The sequence below is a fragment of the Heterodontus francisci genome, chromosome 9 (genome assembly GCF_036365525.1).
Source record: "Heterodontus francisci isolate sHetFra1 chromosome 9, sHetFra1.hap1, whole genome shotgun sequence".
NCBI classification, from domain to species: Eukaryota; Metazoa; Chordata; class Chondrichthyes; order Heterodontiformes; family Heterodontidae; genus Heterodontus; species Heterodontus francisci.
Window position 1 is genome coordinate 38394730 of NC_090379.1, and position 19923 is coordinate 38414652.

Here is a 19923-nt window from a genome sequence, read left to right on the forward strand (position 1 = left end):
GCTGTCCTCTCTCCCCGGTCTTGTTTGTTTGCTGTATTGAACCCTTTGCTGAGTCTATTAGGAAGGATGCGAGCATAAGAGGGGTGACAATCCCAGGCAGCGGAGGCACTCAGGTTAAAACCTCCCTGTACATGGATGACGTCGCCGTCTTCTGCTCGGATCTGTTGTCTGTGCGCAGACTGATGAACATCTGCAACCAGTTCGAACTGGCTTCGGGAGCCAAAGTTAACCACGGCAAGAGCGAGGCCATGTTCTTTGGGAACTGGGCTGACCGATCCTTTGCCCCCTTCACCGTCAGGTCAGACTATCTGAAGGTGCTGGGGATATGGTTCGGAAGGGCCGGGGCGTGCACCAAAACCTGGGAGGAGCGAGTAGCCAAGGTAGAACAAAAGTTGAGCATGTGGGGGCAGCGAGCTCTTTCCATTGTGGGTAAGAACCTGGTCATCAGGTGCGAGGCGCTCACGTTGTTGCTGTACGTGGCGCAGGTCTGGCCCATACCCCACTCCTGCGCTGTAGCGGTCACCCAAGCCATTTTCCACTTCATCTGGGGATCTAAAATGGACCAGGTCCGGAGGGACACCATGTTCAAATCTCTGGATAAGGGCGGGAAAAATGTACCCAACGTGGCCCTCATCCTGATGACCACCTTCGTGTGCGGCTGCATCAAGCTGTGTGTAGACCTCCAGTACGCAAACTCCAAGTGTCACTACGTGCTGAGGTTCTATCTGTCCCCGGTGTTGCGAAGGATGGGCCTGGTCACATTGCCGCGAACGCTCCATGCAGTTGGACCGTGCCATACCACCTATCCTTCGTGGAGCAGTTTCTGTGGGAAAACACCTTTGACCACCGGTCCATCAGGCAGTGGTCTGCACAGAATGTCCTCAAGGCCCTACGGGAAAAGGAGACGGGGGATCCTGTCGGATGGTTCCCCGAGCAGACCACCAAAGTCATTTGGCGGAATGCCTCATCACCAGAACTTTCAAACAAGCACCAAGATGTAGCTTGGCTGGTGGTGAGAAGGGCCCTCCCCGTCAGATCCTTCCTGCACGCCCGAAGTCTCGCCCCCTCCGCACAATGCCCCCACGGTGGCTGTGGTGGGGAAGAGACGGTTGCCCACCTCCTCCTGGAATGTGTCTTTGCAAAGCAGGTGTGGAAAGAGATGCAGTGGTTTTTGTCGAGGTTCATCCCAAGCAGCTCTGTAACACAGGAGTCTGTGCTCTACGGGCTGTTCCCAGGGACGCACACCGAGACAAACATCAACTGCTGCTGGAGGACTATCAATTCGGTGAAAGACGCCCTTTGGTCTGCCCGAAAGTTGCTGGTCTTCCAGCGCAAAGAGTTGTCCACCACCGAATGTTGCAGACTGGCACATTCCAAGGTCCAGGACTATGTGCTGAGGGACGCACTAAAGCTTGGGGCAGCCGCAGCAAAGGCTCAATGAGGAAAGACCACAGTGTAAGGTCCCCCCAGCAAGCTGAACTGAGGGGCTGGATCCATGGGAAACCCCTCGAACTGTATCGGGAAAATTATGTGTGCTGTAAATGTAAAAATGTATATGGCATGACAATGAAATGGAAGGGTTGCGAGGCAACTCATGATTGTATCGAAGGACACTGATCACCTTTGCACTGTTTGTATTTTTTGACTTGATGCTGTTTTAAACTGTTTGGGAATGTAATTTTTACAGATTTTTATGAATAAAGTATATTTTGGAAATTTAAAAAAAGTGAAAGAGCTGCAGCCCTCTGATTGGCCAGCAGCTCTCCAAGTGCGGGACTTCTGGTGAAGGGGTCCTTGATCCTGTGGAAGATCTGCCACTGTCCACTTAAGTGCCTGATTGGCATTAGATTCGGTGGGCCTTCCTGATAAGAGGCGATGCTGGGTTCTTGGCATTGCTTTTTCCGGATGTCGAGACCACCGTTGCAAGAATAAAATCCTGGCCTGTGAATCTAATCATCCTTCCCTGTCCCATAACCTCCTCCACCTTACAATTTCCAAACTCCCCAATTCTCCATTCCTCTCACTTTGGCATCTTGTACATTCCCTTCTCTTTTCCTTCACTATTGGTGAGTGTGCCTTCATCCACCTAGGCCCCATGCTTTCACACTTCCTTCCTAAATTCCTACGCTTCTCTACACACCTCTCCTCCTTTAAGACTCTTTGAAACCCAGCTCTTTGGCCAAGCTTTCGATGACCCCTTCTTAATGTTTTTTCCTTGGGCTCCGCACCTTTCTGAAATGTTGTGATGCTTTTCAATGCTAAAGGTGATGCAGTTCTGCCGCTGATACCTTTGATATGTTTTTATTGTTTCTTAACTGTTTTATTCTAGATATTTTTAGGCTTTCATATCTCCAGTCAATTTCTTAGGTGATCCCTAGCTCCCTATGTCATAGAGACAGTTTTCATAGGTAAATATAACAGAATGCCCGGAGTAATGGAGAGCCCTCTTCAGTTTTTCAGGATGTCACTGCACTAAACTTTAACTTGGGGTTTAAATTGCCAAGCCCATTTATTAAATAGTAATAGAACAAGTGAATAGTGGAGCAATAACACATGTATTTCCAAAGTGGTTATGAAGCATTGCTAAGAACAACATGCATTTATATAGCACTTTTAATGTGGTAAAACAACCCAAGATATTTCACAGGAGTGTTATCGCACAAAATTTGGCACTGAGCCAAAAGGAGATAAGCTTCATCTAAAGAGGTAGGTTTTTAAGGAGTGTGTTAAAGGAGGACGGAGAGGCTTAGGGAGGGAATTCTAGAGACTAGGGCTCAGACAGCTGAAGGCATGGTCACCAATGATGGACAATATATTAGAGATGAGAAAGTAATCTTTTTTGTTTTAATTTGAAATCAAAGTTATCCTTCTCCCTTACAGAAAGTCTTGCAGACTCCAATAGTGACCAGTCTGACTCTGATCAGTCTGACGTACCAGAACTTGATTCTGAGATCGAACAAGAACTACAGATAAGTTATCATCGGCAGGTAGGTTAATGTATTTTATAAATTGCGTTGACTAAGCAATAAAATCTGTAAATCCCAGGCTTATCTGGTGTGGCTCTAGTGGGACTCGTATCCTTGTCCGGCCCAGCGTTCCCTGAAGTAGCTGAAGCCGTGACTTCTGAAGGGGTCAGTACCCTTGCATACTGACAGTCAGAGGTCCCCCTGCCACAATTCCATTGGCACACTTGGGACCCAGGGGTTTTGGGGCCACTTTTTGAGTCTTCATAACGGTAAAGCCCTTATTCATGCTATTCCAATTGATCTTTGCTGTGCTCTTTCCATGGCTCTCATCCTCCCTATAGTGGGGTGTCCAAAGTTCCATGAAACACTTCCAAATTGTAATCTAAGAAATTTCTGATACGAGTGCATCACTTCCTTGCTTTTATAGTCAATGCACCAACATATAAAATCCTGAATTCCAGTTGCCTTTTTGTGGCCATTTCTAGCTGCACTGTGAATTTAAGTATCTATGTATGTGCATCTCTTATCTCTTTAGTACAGTTGAGAGTCAATTCAAAATGCATCAATTCAAAAACCATCAGTATATGTAATGCATCCATTTCCATAATAAAAGAACAAGAAGTCCTGGGTGTATGGGGGTTCTCCACACAGAATAGTTTGAATCTACTCATCAGCTCACTTTTCTAATTGCACCACTTTAAAGTGCAAATGTTTCAAACATTTCAAAGTTTCAAATCTGTTTTCTTTCAATAGATTTACAAAGAAGATCTGCCTCAGCTTAAAGAGAAATGCAAAGAAAAGCGTCAAGCAGCAACTTCAAAGAAACGGGAAAAGGCCCCAGATAGCAGTGTTCGCTTACATTTTGTTCATGGGTAGGGTGTTCTTGAAAATATATTTTTTTAAATGGTTTAATTCAATGAGACAACGCCTAAAGTAAAGTTCTTCATTTAACAAGCTGTATCCACAAACTGAACAGATTGATGGCTACCAAATCTGGGAGGCACCGGAAGATATTCTATCTTAAATGTAGCTGTCAGCTTTCTTGTCCTGTGGGCACACACTCAACTAGGCTGCTAACTAACCCTCTATTAAGGCCTGACACGACAACATAGGAAACTCTTGACACGTTTGCCAGCCTTATCATCATTATACCAAGGACAAGTTAAAGAACAAACAATCTCACAAAGTAAAATTAATGATTTGGCAACTAAAATCTAACTGAAGGAGTGAAGCCTCGCTCATTTTATCCACTAGTACATTCCTCCCACAGATGTTAGAAAGGATCCATCTGTGAGGAACAGCATAGGAATAAAAATTGGCATTACTGCTGTATAATTTTCTTTCTACCTTTCAGTTACAGGGGCTATGACTGCAGGAACAATCTGTTTTACACTCAAACTGGAGAGATTGTATACCATGTTGCAGCAGTAGGAATAGTATATAATCGTCAGCAGAATATACAACGATTCTACCTTGGCCATGATGATGACATTGTCTGTCTAGCAATTCATCCTTTAAAGGATTATATATCAACAGGCCAGGTAGTGTAAGTTTATTTGAATAACTATTGATGAAAGACAATCACACAGTGGAAGTACTTTAATATAAAGTATTTCTCCCAGCTATGTAGTATTAAAAAATTGTGTGAAGAGCTCCTAGCTAAGAGGAAATATTCATTTTATTACTGTGTTCATCATTTTGAGCTCCACCCACGTGTTGGAGTTGCTGCAATGTTGACATTTACAGGCCCTTCAAGGATTACCTCCACAGAAATCTCTCTCGGAGACCAATCTGGATGCTGATGAGATGGTGTTAAACCCAGAAAGGTTGGAATGGTTTGATACTCGCATCGGTTTTGATTTTGTTGCCCCCCCCAGTTTGGTTGATTGCTAACTGGAGCAGCCAGCCTGAGTCAAAAAACCTTCAGTCCTTATGAGATATAAACAGGAAATGCTCTGCAGGTCAGGTCAGGTCAGCTGCTGCCTGCCCTGCTGAGTATTTCCAACACTTTCTCTTTATATTTCAGATTTCCAGCATCCAGTGTTTTACTTTTTCTATTGATCCCATGAGATGTTGTATTCTCTGACTGGCATGGATATTGGTCCATATTGTAGTGCCTCAGGTAATGCAAACTTTAACACACTCTAGCTTCCTTGCAGCCATGAAGATCTTTCTCTGCTTTTTAGGTATTTTTCTCCTCCCTGTTATTACCAGTTACATTGTACTTGTTCCATTGAGAGAAGCCTTATTTCCACACAATTAAGTTTTTGCTGTTAAAGTGTTGAGAAGTTTAAATTTATGTCAAATTTCAAATTCTAAGTTGAGTTTAGAAGATTCTTCGTATCTAGTAGCCAGATATACTGTTTCAGCAACTTTCCTTTATCTGATTTAGCTGCATGTTAGATCTGCATTGCAAGGTTGAAGACTATTTGATTGTGTATGTGTTCATAGCTCATCATAGAAATTATACAGTAACACAGTGATTCAAAATCCACTTAAAATTGAGGTATCAGCTTGGATGGACAAATTATATTACAATGTGAGGAACTTGTCCAAGTGTTATAAATTCTCCACATAAAACCAAGTAGCTGTACTACTTATAGTCCCATATTCCAATTATGCACCTTCTACTGCTAATTATCAGATCAATTATATACACTAGCATTTGGGAGAATTGTGACATGCTTTGCAAAGAATGTCAGCTTAAATTTCTATGATGACCATGTGATACAAAGAAAATTATATTCCGCTACAATAAACTAGCTGATGCCAATGACACTAGTACAAGAGCAAAATACTACGGATACTGGTAATCTGAAATAAAAGCAGAAAATGCTGGAAGCACTCAGCAGGTCAGGCAGCATCTGTGGAGAGAGAAACGAGTTAACGTCTCAGGCCATTGACTCTGTTTCTTTCTCCAACAGGAGAATAAGTAACACAAAAGAAGAAATGGCATTCTTGAAGATAGCTTTAACAACAGAGATTTATAATTCTGTTTGAGGTCAGAGGAGTTAGTGAGACCAAGACTATCAATATGAAGAGGGACAAAGTGGAACCTGTCAAAGATAAGAGGTGACAGCTATTGGTTTGATTTGGGAAGCCTTGAATAATTGAACAAAGATTTTCATTGCAGCATTAAAGAAAATGGTGCAGTTTGACAGCAAGTCAGCACATGAGACTGCCTTGTTGAAACTCTTCAAATAAGTTTTCCTCCCACCTAGAGTGAACCTCTATATTTTGTTATCCTGCAGCACTGAGCTCGAGATTGGCAACTTCGCAAAGCAATGGATTGAAGCGATGTTCCAGAATTATGTGGTTCTAATGTGCACCTGTGCCCAATTTTTTATATATAACATTTAATATTTTAAAGTTTGGTTTGGGAATTAAAGGAGGTGGAGTTAGTTAAGCAGATGATTATTTCTTGTTGCATGTTTTGATTGATGAGTATTTCCCTATGGCTGTCAGGGTGTGATGTCTGGCAATGTGAAATAGAATTCATCACACTATATCATGTTAACTTAGAATTTACACAGTAGTGGCACATTCAAGTAAAATAATTAAATTATAAATGGAGTCAGAAGTAGGATTCACAAACACAAGTAGTTTAAGTCACCACATGGATTCTTCCCCGCTTAAATATCTTGTAACACAACAAACGCTGTGTCTCATATATAATTACATACAGTTATACTTGCAGGCACAAAAATAGCAATTCTTACTATTTCTGTGGGTAGATTTGGACATCTAATGCCTTATGGCGTGCTGAAAATTGCTTATTTGCTTTTATCATAAGTAAGTGAATTTGTAGCATATTATCAAATTTAAATTGTAGTGATCTACATGGCTGTCCTGAGGCATTCTGAGAGCTACCTGGGCAATGTGCTCTGATTTCCTTCGGTTGCCACTTCCATGTTGCTGGTGCAACACCAGATCAGGAAAATGTGCTGCAGTTTCTTAAACTTAATTATATCATCCCAATTATACCATTGATGGACATGTTCCTAAAGGACACACATTGCACTATTATGCATACTTTATTAGGTTTTAGAACTTTGATATGATTGCTGATCTGTACTCATTTTCAGTTAGTACACCTCAATTGAGCATATTTGTTGCTCTTGCATCAGTTATCTATGATTATGTTGTATAATTAGCTGTCAGTGATTGTTTTTCAATTTCTAGTATATTCCAGTTATCATACATCTCCTATTGTCTAATACTCTTAAGTTGACAAATGTTTGTAAACGATAATAATTTGTAAACAATTATGAAACAAAATCCTATAGTTTGCTTTACATCTTGAATCTTTTTTGATGACAAATGTTTTACTGCCTGTGCCTTTTCTATTCTGAGCTGCTCTGTGATCACATCCTAAATTCACACTAATCTTTTTGGTGATTAAAAATTAAGATAACAATGTCTGAATATATAACGTGTCTGTTGTATTAAATCATACGTACCAGAAAATTTCAGATTCAATTTCCAGTTCATACATATTGAATTTGCTGATCTGAACACAACATTTATCCTTAGTCTGGGATAAAGAATAAGGAATAAGGAGGGTTTCTGTTCCAGATTGCTATTCAGTGATCTCGACTGTAGTGTGTGCATATGAACAAGCTAGGTGACGACAGGATTAGGCTGTAATGCACTCCATATTTGAATAAGCTGCTGACATTATCTAGGATTATACATGAAGAATAATTACGCAAAATGACGTGACTGAACTATACCTCAGCATGAGAACACTTTCAGGAGCAAAGGGGAGAAATTTGTTTTAAAAATCCTGAAGAGTTCCATGGCTATCCTTGTACAGATCAAAAATAAGACTATATTTCCATCCAGAAAGTTTAATTGTGATAGTTCCCCTGAATAAGCTACCAAACTGTAGTCTGTGAAGTACACTTCCAGTTCTATTAATTGAGCAGTGTTATTTTCAAGAATATCAGGAAGTATTTGGCATAATAAAAAATCTCTAGTCGTCTGGAAATAATTGTAAGTTGTTTTCCTCTGTCTGTTTAGGTGAGCCGTGATTCTGCAATTCATATTTGGGATGCAGAGCTATTGAAGCCACTGTCGATTTTAAAAGGACATCATCAGTTTGGTGTTTGTGCAGTAGATTTTTCAGGTAAAGGATAACACTGTTTGTCATAATCCTGTACCAGTGCTACATATTAAGATAAATCACCTACATATATAGACACCTTTGGTGCTGTCTTATGAATTCCTTCACAGCTGATGCTGTGAACAAATGTGAGCCTCTTTGTACTTCCACACAAGTGCAATATATAATTGCTGTTGGTGATTTTTTTTGATACTTCTGCACACTTAATAACTATATATATGCAAAATATTTTCTTAATGAGCATTCTACTACAATTTTAAAACTTGAATATTCAGCAGGGAATACTCACTTTGCTATCAAAATTCTTACATTTGTTGTTTATTTAAGGTAGGCTAAAGTTTAGACAGCAACAACTTGCATTTATATATTGCCTTTACAGTGGTGAAACATCCTATGGCACTTCACGGGAGCATTATCAGACAAAGATTAACGGCAAGCCATATAAAAAGTGACAGGTGACCAAAAGCTTTGTCAAAGAAGTAGGTTTTAAGGAGTGGTGTAAAGGAGGAGAGAGAGGTGGAGAGGTTTAGGGAGGGAATTCCAGAGCATAAGGACTGGATAGCCAAAAGCACGGCCACAAATGGTGGGGCAATGGAAATCGAGGATGCACTAGAGACCAAAATTGGAGGAGCGCACAGTTTTTGGAAGGTTGTAGGACTGGTGGAGGTTACAGAGATAAAGTCTGGGATTTTATGTGACCCCCTGAGGCAGCTTTGGAGGGGGGGTGGGTGGGGAGAGCACAGAGTATCACACGGGTGGCGCGAGTGCGGGGAGTTGGAGGGCCTGTCGCCAAGCAATCTTCCCAGGGGCGGGATAGGCCAATGACGGCCTCTCTGCCCAGAGGCCAATTGAGGCCCTTATGTGGCCTATTATGGCCTTTTCCTGCCAATGCTGGGAACTTACCAGGGATGGTGGGGGGGGAGGGGTGCCTTGTAAAATGAGGCGCCCTCCCTGCGGGTTTGGGAGGGGACCTCCCTCCTCTATGGACAATCTGTGGCCCATGGAAGACCCCTGCCAGGAACCACTTTATCCCGTCCCCCCCGGGACTCCCTTCCCCCTGGACTGCACGACCACCCCCCCACCCCCCTCGGCGGGGCCTTCCGGACTGGCCCCAGTGACCCACCTCATTCACCTTGGGTCTGGTGTTCCCGTGCTGGGCTTGGTCTGAGACCTCTGCAGTACCGGCTGTGGCCACCCGCTCCCGGTGGCGCTGCCAATACTGCTAAGCTGCTGGCCCTCTATTGGCCAGCAGCTCATGGAGGCGTGATTCCCATCTTTAGAAAGATTGGCATCCCGGATCCTGAAACTTTGATTTGAAAAGACCAGAGGATCGCTCCGGAGTGACGTGAAAAGGCAGAGGCGGGCTTTCCCCTGCCTTTTTGGCCTGACACCGGGAGCCCTGCCTCCAACACAAAATCCAGCCCAAAATGTTGAAGGTGTCACGTGTTGATTTCTGAAATTGTGATTTAACATGCAAGAATCTTTGTTATTTTTTACAGAGCATGTGATGCCTTTGCTCAGTTGTTAGCACATTTATTTCAGACTTGTGGATTCCAAGACATCAGTACATAATATACACAAAGGTTCTGGGATCATTTGATAGAGATGTTTGAAATTATGAAAGGGTGCAATGGAGTAGAGAGAGCGACTGTTTCTAGTCATTGAGAGGTGTGCATTGAAGGGGAGTAAATATAAGATTAAGTGTAAGAGATTTTGAACAGAGTTAGACAAACCCTATTTTACATAGAGGGTTATTAGACTGTGGAATGAACTAGCAGATTTCTTGATTGAAGCAGAGGCCATGTCAACATTGAAGGAAATGGGAATAAAGAGATATGGGAAAAAGGATGGACTCTTGTGATTTGGGCTACTGACCATGTGGTGAATAAAAACCAACACGAACTGGATTGGCCTAGTAGCCCTTTTCCTATTTCCATCTATTAATCCTATATAATTTGATGTCGACTGACACCGAGGGAGATTAGATGATCTACCCTTAGATGAGACATTAAACCAAGATCCTGTCTGCCTGTTCTGGTGGATATTAAACAGTGGAAAATTCTCCTGATATAGTAGCCAATATTCCTCCCTCAATCAATATCAAAAGAATAGACTAGCTGGTCATTTAGCTCTTTGCTGGTGGGAGAGGCCAGTCTGCATGCAATGGTAGCTCTGTTTTCCTACATAACAATAGTTTGTGCACATGAGATGTTTTGAGAAATGTGATGAGGTGCTATATAAAAGTCGTTCATCTGGACTTTGAATGGAAAACTTTTGTAGGCCGTCAGATTAACTGGCCATCATTATTTCCATATATGTGCAGTTAATACTGGGAATCTTGAAGACCAAAATGATGTAGAATTGATGCTGTCCCTGTGTAATTAATTTCTGTCCAAATGATTGAATGCAACCTCTAATAGAACGAATCACTTGTCACATCTTTAATTCTTTTTTATTCTTTCCTGGGATGTGGGCATTGCTGGCAAGGCCAGCATTTGTTGCCCTTCCCTAATTGCCCTTGACAACTGTGGCTTGCTAGGCTATTTCAGAGGGCAGTTAAGAGTCAACCACATTGCTGTGGGTCTGGAGTCACATGTAGGCCAGACCAGGTAAGGACAGCTGATTTCCTTCCCTAAAGGACATTAATGAACCAAATGGGTTTTTACGACAATCGGTGATAGTCTCAGTAATGGCGCGATGAAACTAGCTTTGAATTCCAGATTTTAAAAATTAATTAATTGAATTTAAATTCCACCAGCTGCCGTGGTGGGATCTGAACCCATATCCCCAGGGCATTGGCCTGGGCCTCTGGATTACTAGTTCAGTGACATTACCACTACGCCACCGTCTCCCCACGAATGCAGCTGGGTATCCTTCTTTGGCAATGCTGCCACGTAATTGAAATAATCCAATAGCAAAAAGTTAAATTCTGAAGGAGAGAATCTATCTACACTTGGAGAGGCAAAATTTAATTAGGAATAGTCAGCATGGCTTTGTCAGAGGGAGGTCATGCCTAACAAATTTGATAGAATTTTTTGAGCATGTGACCAGGTGTGTAGATGAGGGTAGTGCAGTTGATGTAGTTTACATGGATTTCAGCAAAGCCTTTGACAAGGTCCCACATGGGAGACTTATCAAGAAAGCAAATGCACATGGGATACAGGGTAACTTGATAAGGTGGATTCAAAATTGGCTTAGCTGTAGAAGACAGTGATGACAGACGGCTGTTTTAGTGACTGGAAGCCAGTGTCCAGTGGCGTACCACAGGGATCTGTGCTGGGTCCCCAATTGTTTGTCATTTATATAAACGACATAGATAACTATGTGGGGGGTAGGATCAGTAAGTTCGCAGATGACACAAAGATTGGCCGAGTGGTTAACAGTGAGGTTGAGTGTCTTAGGTTACAGGAAGATATAGACTGGATCGTCAAATGGGCAGAAAAGTGGCAGATGGAATTTAACGCTGAAAAGTGTGAGGTGATACACTTTGGAAGGAGTAATGTGACACGGAAGTATTCAATGAATGGCCTAACAATGAGAAGTTCCGAGGAACAAAGGGACCTTGGCATGTTTGTCCATAGATCTCTGAAGGCAGAAGGGCAGGTTAATAGGGTGGTGAAAAAGGCATATGGGACTCTAGCCTTTATCAATCGAGGCATAGATTACAAAAGCAGGGAGGTCATTTTGGACATGTATAGAACTTTGGTAAGGCCACAGCTGGCGTACTGTGTGCAATTCTGGTCGCCACATTATAGGAAGGGTGTGATTGCACTGGAGGGGGTGCAGAGGCGATTCACCAGGATGTTGCCTGGGATGGAACATTTAAGCTATGAAGAGAGGTTGGATAGGCTTGGGTTGTTTTCACTGGAGCAGAGAAGACTGAGGTGACCTGATTGAGGTGTACAAGATTATGAGGGGCATGGACAGGGTGGATAGGGAGCAGCTGTTCCCCTTAGTTGAAGGGTCAGGTACGAGGGGACACAAGTTTAAGGTGAGGGGCAGGAAGTTTAAGGGGGATTTGAGGAAGAACTTTTTACCCAGAGGGTGGTGACAGTCTGGAATGCATTGCCTGGGAGGGTGGTAGAGGCGGGTTACCTCACATCCTTTAAAAAGTATCTGGATGAGCACTTGGCACGTCATAACATTCAAGGCTATGGGCCAAGTGCTGGCAAATGGGATTAGGTAGACAGGTCAGGTGTCTTTAATGCACCGATGCATTAAAGACACCTGACCTGTCTACCTAATCCCATTTGCCAGCACTTGGCCCATAGCCTTGAACCCTCATAGCAACAGGCAGAGCAATTAGTCATGGGTGGGACCAATGTCTCCTCTGCTGGTATTTTAAACAGTTGTGCAATTGCTTCACTGTGGAGTTCAGATGCTTCTGAAAATGTGGATCTACGGTAAAACAATCTGGTTTTACAGCATTCACTGTGAGATTTAGGAATTTCCCATGAATCATGTGCCTGTATGCCATTATTTGAAAGGATGATGTCTGCCACTATTAATGTCAATCCATGGTTGCCACACCAGAGAAGTGACAATCCACAGGCTCCTTAAATATTCAGGAACCACAGTGTAGCCTATTATCACGTTTTTTTTTTGCTAGTACCCTTCCCATTAATTAGTTTAATTGATATTTTGCCAACAGTTTCCAAAACTCTTGTTGGATACTAATAAACTCTCTCTGCACTCTAGGGGAGCTAGGCAATTCACAAGTGGGTGGATCTTTGAGCTTTCTAAGATGCAATGAACTAGGTACTATTGGTTCCGAGCACAAAACATGATCGCTTTGAAAAAGATAATTTTTTTTTTTATTTCAGCGGATGGAAAACGTTTGGCATCAGTAGGGCTGGATGAAAATCACACCATAGTTCTCTGGGATTGGAAGAAAGGAGAAAAACTTTCTTCAGTAAGGTAGGTATTTGGTACTGTACTTTAATACAGCATCACCTCCGGAAACTGCTAAGCTTGTATTATGCATAACCTCAGGTGAATTAATTTCCTAGACTGTACCTAGACATACATAAAATCAATCATGTTTGTAATATATTTGTTCATCTCATATCTTCAGTTGATATGTTGTCTTCCTGTTTAAATACTTGTTGTAATTTGTTGGATTTCATTTTTTTAAATCGTTAAAATGAAAATGCAAGAGTTCACTCTCTTGGAAAAGCAAAATACTGCAGATGCTGGAAATCTGAAATAAAAACAAAAAATGCTAGAAATACACAGCTGGTCAAGCAGCGTCTGTGGAGAGAAAAACAGAGTTATTGGGCTGAATTTTATTAGCACGCCGCATGCTTTGAAGTCGGCGGCCTTCAGGCGTGCATGTGCCGTCGCTGAGCCCCTGCAATATTTCAAGTGGGGGCTCATTTAAATGGAGGGGGCAGAATGGTTGCCCCCGATGATGTAGAAGGGCTGGCCGCTCCGTCCTTGGCAGCGGCGTCCAGTGCCATTTTCAAAAGGCTTCCATCCCTCAGGAACAAATTAAATTTTAAAGATACATTTCTGTGCGTTATCTTTAAAAAAAAGTCATTAAAAGCTGGAGGCCCTTTCTCAACCCCCCCCCCCACCACCCCCCCAATGTTTTGTTTTTATTGGCCTATATCTCAAATTTATTTTATTCCCAATCCGAACTTTCACCCCCAGCCTCGTCACATTTGCCCTTCAACCCCTTCCCACCATCCCCCTACCGCACCCTGATAATTTTACTCCTCCTCCCTCCCCACCACTGTCTCGCCTTGAATCCCCAAACGGGGTTCAGAAGGCATAGGATTGCCAGCCACCAGCAGTAATGTCGGTATGGGATGGCTGCCCGGTCCAGGTAAGTTAATTAACCTTTTTTTGTATAAGTTTGAGTAGGCCCCGCCGACAGGTGGCAGGAGGGCCATACCGAGGCCTTGTCGCTGCCAGTAAAATGTGGCCGGGCCACCACGACGCCAGAGGTTGTGGTGGCTTCTCCCAGAAGAATTTTCCAGGCTCCCCTGGCATGACCCCCAATGCCGGAGGCCTCATAAAATTCAACCCACCATTTCAGGTCGATAACCTTTCGTCAGAACTGGAAAATGTTAGAGATATAGCAGGTTTAAAGCAAGTTCAAAGGCAGGGAAATGGTGTATTGTTGGAGGGAAGAAAAACAAAAGGGAAGCTCTGTGATAGGGTGGCGGGCAGCAAATGTTAAATGGCAAAGGGATGATGGTGCAAGACAAAAGAAGATGGTAATGGAACAAGTAAAGAAACAAAAGATAAGTCTAGAGGAGTCAATGGGAATTGCAGAACCATCAACAGCTTCTGTCCAAAAAAAATGGGTGCAGAGATTATGATCTGAAATTGTTGAACTCAGCATTGAATCCAGAAGGCTGTAAAGTGCCTGATCGAAAAATGAGGAGCAGTTCTTAGAGCTTACGTTGAGCATCATTAGAACAGTGTAGGAGGCTAAGGACTGAGAGATCAGAGTGAGAGTAAAACAGGGAATTAAAATGGCTGCTTTGTGGAACAGCTCTGTTCAGTCCGCAAGCATGTTCCTGAATTCCAGTCACCTGTTATGTTGAGGAATGGCACCTCAATTTTTGATTCAGCACTTTTTACGGCATCATGAACTCAACAATGAATTCAACAATTTGAGATCATAACCTCTGCCTCATTTCTTCAGATGACAGCTATTGATAGTGATTTAGTGATTTCCATTTACACCTCCTCTAGATACTTTGTGCTGAATTTTGTTGAGCTCCCAACGTCGGGCTGTATGGTGGTGGGGGACCAGAAGATCACAGCAGCGGCTGCCCACACGAACAAGCCCAGCAGCACCTAATTCCAGACTGTCATCAAATCACCCCTTTCCACCTACATAGTTGCCAGACACCAACATCAAAAGAGCAGGAGTTTTGGGAAGGCAGCTTTTTAAAGCGTCTTTTAAAACCCGATCCCGAATTCTTTCCTGTAGAATTCTGTAATAATTTTGTAATAACCACAGAGCCCCAACACTGGGATTGCTGGGCCCGATCTTCCCAGTGGCGGTGAGGCTCCTTGGCGGCCCCCCTGTCGTTGGGCGATGAGACCCAACTTTAAATATTGAAATAAAGGACATGAATAAATTAACATACCATTCCCCGCAATCTTACTGGCTGTTCCCGATCTTCCGTGTGACAGCTGGCATTCACGCGCCTTCACTTTTCCTTCCACGGAAAGCTGGCACCACTGAGGTGGGGAAAGGGGGATCTTAGGATTTTTAGTATAGTGGGGGGTGGTGAATAGGGTCAACTTTGCATTTCTAATGTGGGGGGATGGGGTTACCTCTGCACTTTGAGCAGTTTGTGTGGGGGAGAGATCAACTATTCAATTTATGTGTTTTTTGTGGGGGGGAATGGGGCTACCATTTATTTCAGTGTATTGGGGGGTGGTGGGAACAGGTCACACCTTTATGTACAGTATAGTGGTGGGGGGTTGGTGGTGTGGTGGGGGTTCCAGGGTTGAACTTTGTACACTCTGTGCAGGTCTGGCAGCCCTTTAAAAATGGCACCAGCGTCTGTGCAGAGGCAGCTGACCCCGTTGCTGGCGTCACAGAGCCCGCCCCACCATGTGATTGGGGGGCAGACCACCCTGCATATCGAAATGAGCATGGTGGCATGCAGCCTGCACATGTGGGCCGCCATTATTTTTGGCAGGAGAATAAAATTCAGTCCTTTTGTTTTTTCACTTGTTCCATTACTACCTCCTTTTGCCCTGCACCATCATCTCTTTTTGTCATTTGATTGCAAATGTCTTCCACCCCATCACAGCTTTTCCTTTCATTCCTCACCATTCCCACCCCCCCCCCCCCCCCCCACCTGCCTTCGTACTTTTTTAGAACCTGTTACGTTACTATTTTTTTCCAGTTCTGATGAAAGATCATCAACCTGAAATGTTAACTCTGCTTCTCACTCAGCTGATGCTGCTTGATCTGCTGAGCATTCCCAGCATCTTCTGTTTTTAATCCTCTTAGAATCTGTCCATTTTTGTTTTGTTTTCTCAAATGAATCTGCATTCACTGCATACCTGTCAGTAGGTTTCATAAATCAGCAAATGAAAGTGTGAAGGATCTCCTTTGATACCTTGGTCAGTTTTTAGGTGGCACTGTAGTTTATCATTTATATATTTTCATACACTGATGTACACAATTTAAGTATTTGGCTGCAATACCTTTCTGTTGTAATGATGAATGAATTTTATACCAAGTATTTTCATTTGATGATATTGATCACATTCTAAGCCATTTGATTATAAAAGGCAGCAATGAAGTAAAAATCAAAACTGTTTCTTTAGAGGAAGTGCAGAGAAGATTTTTGTTGTCAAGTTGAATCCCTATATACCAGACAAGCTAGTGACAGCTGGGATAAAACACATCAAGTTCTGGCAGCGAGCAGGTAGGGCAGTAAATGCTGCTATTTTTACATCTGTAATCTTTTTCTATTGATGCTGTGTATTTTATTAGTTTTCCACCGCACTGCAGATTTTTAAAATCTCAAGATTTTTGGGAATAATTTTTTTGTGGACCTAGTATACCATCTGTAGCGACATGTATATTTACAAGTTCAAGCAGAATCTCCTTGCTCTCAGTTATCCTTAGCTTATTCATGGCTTTGCTAACTGCAATTTATATTAATGTAAAAACCTTTTTCAATGTTATTCAGCTTTTTGTAATTTGACTAAATAATTAAAAAGAGGTTTTCCATAAATGCATTATCCAGCATCCCATCTTGAAAGTGATTGATTAAAATGTAACAGTACATTTAATATGTAAATGTGAGATGCACAAAAGTGAACTTGCGTTTCACTGTGTGCAGTTAGAGAATTTGCTTGTATAAATACATGTTGGGAACACATTAAATGGGGTACAAGTTTTATATGTTTAAAGAGAGATATACCTCTTGTGTATTTCTATTACATGTGAAATGGTGAATTATTGTCGGCTCAGGTTCTTTGGTTACCAAGCAGTTGAAAGGCCTATGTCCCAGATACACATTTGCCTGGTTTGATGCTCATCATTGACTGTCTTCCAAGTGGAATTGTGATGTACTCAGCTTGTCTAGACAAGGGTACTCCTTAAAGGGGTCTAGCCCTGTATTTGTAGGGCTGAATTTTACACTGCCCCAGTGGGTCAGATGGTGGCATGGGGGCAGATGGGGTGGCGTAAAATTGAGCGGGAGGCTCCAGGAGTTCTTCCTGCCTCGCTCCCGCCTCTGGCCAACTTTACGGCGGTTGGGTGGGGGGGAACGGTCCGCCCACCCAAGGCCAATCAAGGCTCTTAAGTGGCCTCTTAACGGCCACTTAAGGGGCATTGCCCACCTCTACAGGTATTTTACCCAAGCGGGCGTGCTGAGGATGTGAAAGGCCGCCCAGTGATAGCTGCTGGGCTTTCCGCATGCCGGTGGGTTGCCATGGCAGTTGGGCACAGGGTGCCGATTGAGGGCCGCCCCCGCCTCCCAATCCACCCCTGGGACCCAAGATGCCCTTCCCCCACCCCAAAAAACCACCCTAGCCTCACCAGGGCACGACCTGGTGAGGCATGCCCAACTTACCTTCACTCCTGGCTCCATATTGTTGGCTGGACTGCAGTCCCAGCAGTGGCCACCACTCCTGGTGGTGCTGCTGGGACTAAGAGCTGCCAGCCCGCTGATTGGCCGGCAGCTTACTGAGGCAGATCGTCATAGTCCCTCCTCGGGACAAATAAAGCCCAGGGACCTATAAAATGAGGGGCGGATCTCCGGGCTAGGCGGAAGTGGGTTTGCCACCGACTTTTACATTGGTGGCGAATTCCTGTCTGCCGAAGGTAAAATCCAGACCATAGGATCAGTCTATGTTCCTCAGAAATTGCAAGGTGCTGAGCTCGAGCAGACTTTCAAGATTGTGAGTACTTTTCATATGACCTTGCAAATGGTTTTCTGATTGTCCATTATGAGAAGTCATAATGCAAGTTCTTAAAAAAAAAGTCTAATTACATTTATTAATTTACTCTGCAAGGTGGAGGACTGACTGGAAGAAAAGGCTGTTTTGGAAGCCTGCGGAAGACAGAAACCATAATGTGTGTAGTATATGGTTGGCCAGATGAGATGGTTTTCTCGGGCACATCAACTGGTGATGTCTATATATGGAAAGATATGTTCATTATTAAGAGAGTCAAAGCCCATGATGGACCAGTTTTCAGCATGCATGCTCTAGAGAAAGTAAGAAATAAAGAAAGCCTTAAGTTACAAGACTATAGTTGATAGAAACAGAGTTTTAAAATGATATTTTGATAAGCATTATGTTTTTTAGCCAATTCTACAAATTATTCATCTTAAAAGGAAAGGTTGTGCTTGTCAGATCTGAAGTTATTTGTTCCCATACTAAAACCTTTTTTGAAGTTCTGTGAACAATCATTACCTTTCTCAATCTATTCTCAAGCGAATTTAAAAACAGCATCTGGAAGACAAGAGGCTGATTTCATTTTCACTTTTTCACCTCTGTCTTGGATTCAATTCCAATGGAGACTGAAGGGCTCATGTTTTCTCTCTTTGCTACCTGCATTCCAAAGGATGTAAATTCATTGGAAAAAAAAAGCAATCCCCCACAAGGTTATTGGGTGTTAGCTGTGCTTTCCTGTCTTCTGTGTAGCTTTGACATGTTTGACCACAACATCCTCCTCTACTTAGTGGAACTGCCCTCACCTGGTTTCACCTATCTAGTCATAACCAGAGCATCTCCTGCAATGGTTTCTCTTCCTGACTTCACACCATTTATTCAAGAAAGAATGAGATATAGTTCTTAAGGCTAAAGGGATCAAGGGATACGGGGAGAAAATGGGAACAGGGTACTGAGTTTGGATGATCAGCCATGATCGTATTGAATGGCGGAGCAGGCTTGAAGGGCCGAATGGCCTACTCCTGCTCCTATTTTTCTATGTTTCTATTTCCTCTATAGTGTTCCAAAGATCTATGCTTGGTCCCTTCCAGTTCCTTATCTATATGCTGGTCCTTGGTGACACTATCTGAAAACATGGGGCCAAGTTCTACGTGTATGCTAATGACATGCAGTTCTATTTTCCATCACCTCTCTCGACTTCTCCACGGCCTGTGTTGTCAGATTGCTTGTCCAACATCCAGTTGTGGATGAGCTGTAATTTTTCCAATTAAACATTGGGGAGAGTGATGTTACCTTCCCTACCCTTACTACTGTTTCTACTTTCCTCCACAGCCATTGTTTCAACTTGAATGACACTCTTTGCAACTTTGATGTCCTGTATGATGCTGAGCCAAGTTTTTGACCCCAAATATTCTCCATCACTAAAACTGCCTAATTTTTTACACCTCTGTAACGTCATCTGTCTCTCCTCCTGTCTTAGCCCACCTGCAGCCAAAACCCTCACCCATGCCTTTGTTATGTCCAGACTTAGCTATTCCAATTTCCTTGCCACTCTGCTATCTCCACCCTCCATAAACCTCCACTCATCCATAACTCTGCTCATATCTTGTTCCACAACAAGTCCCATTCACCCATCACTTCTGTGCTCACTGAACTATATTGGCTCCCAGACTCACTCTCATGATTAAATTCTTTCATGGCATTGCCCATTCTATCTCTAACATTCTGCAGCCCTGCAATTCTCCAAGAACTCTACATTCCTCTAATTCTGGGCTCTTGTGCATCCTGAAATTCCTTCACCCCCAATATTGGTGTCATGCCCAAACTCTGGAATTCCCTCCATCCACCTCCCTGCCTCCTTCAAGACCCACCTTATAAACCCATGCCTTGACGAAGCTTTCAGTAGCCCCTTCCTAATATCTCCTTCCTTGGCTGGAGTCAGTTCTTGTC

General features: G+C 43.1%; 1 protein-coding gene across 6 annotated transcripts in view; it reads left to right on the forward strand.

The window, feature by feature from the left end:
- eml5 (EMAP like 5) overlaps positions 1-19923 on the forward strand; it is a 223144-nt gene that overhangs the window by 99258 nt on the left and 103963 nt on the right. For all 6 annotated transcript variants that reach the window (XM_068038838.1, XM_068038839.1, XM_068038837.1 and 3 more), the window contains exons 12-18: positions 2881-2987; positions 3720-3838; positions 4321-4507; positions 7989-8094; positions 12915-13008; positions 16396-16496; positions 18094-18296. In XM_068038838.1, coding sequence (XP_067894939.1) covers positions 2881-2987; positions 3720-3838; positions 4321-4507; positions 7989-8094; positions 12915-13008; positions 16396-16496; positions 18094-18296 — 917 coding nt within the window. The remainder of the gene's footprint in view (positions 1-2880; positions 2988-3719; positions 3839-4320; positions 4508-7988; positions 8095-12914; positions 13009-16395; positions 16497-18093; positions 18297-19923) is intronic.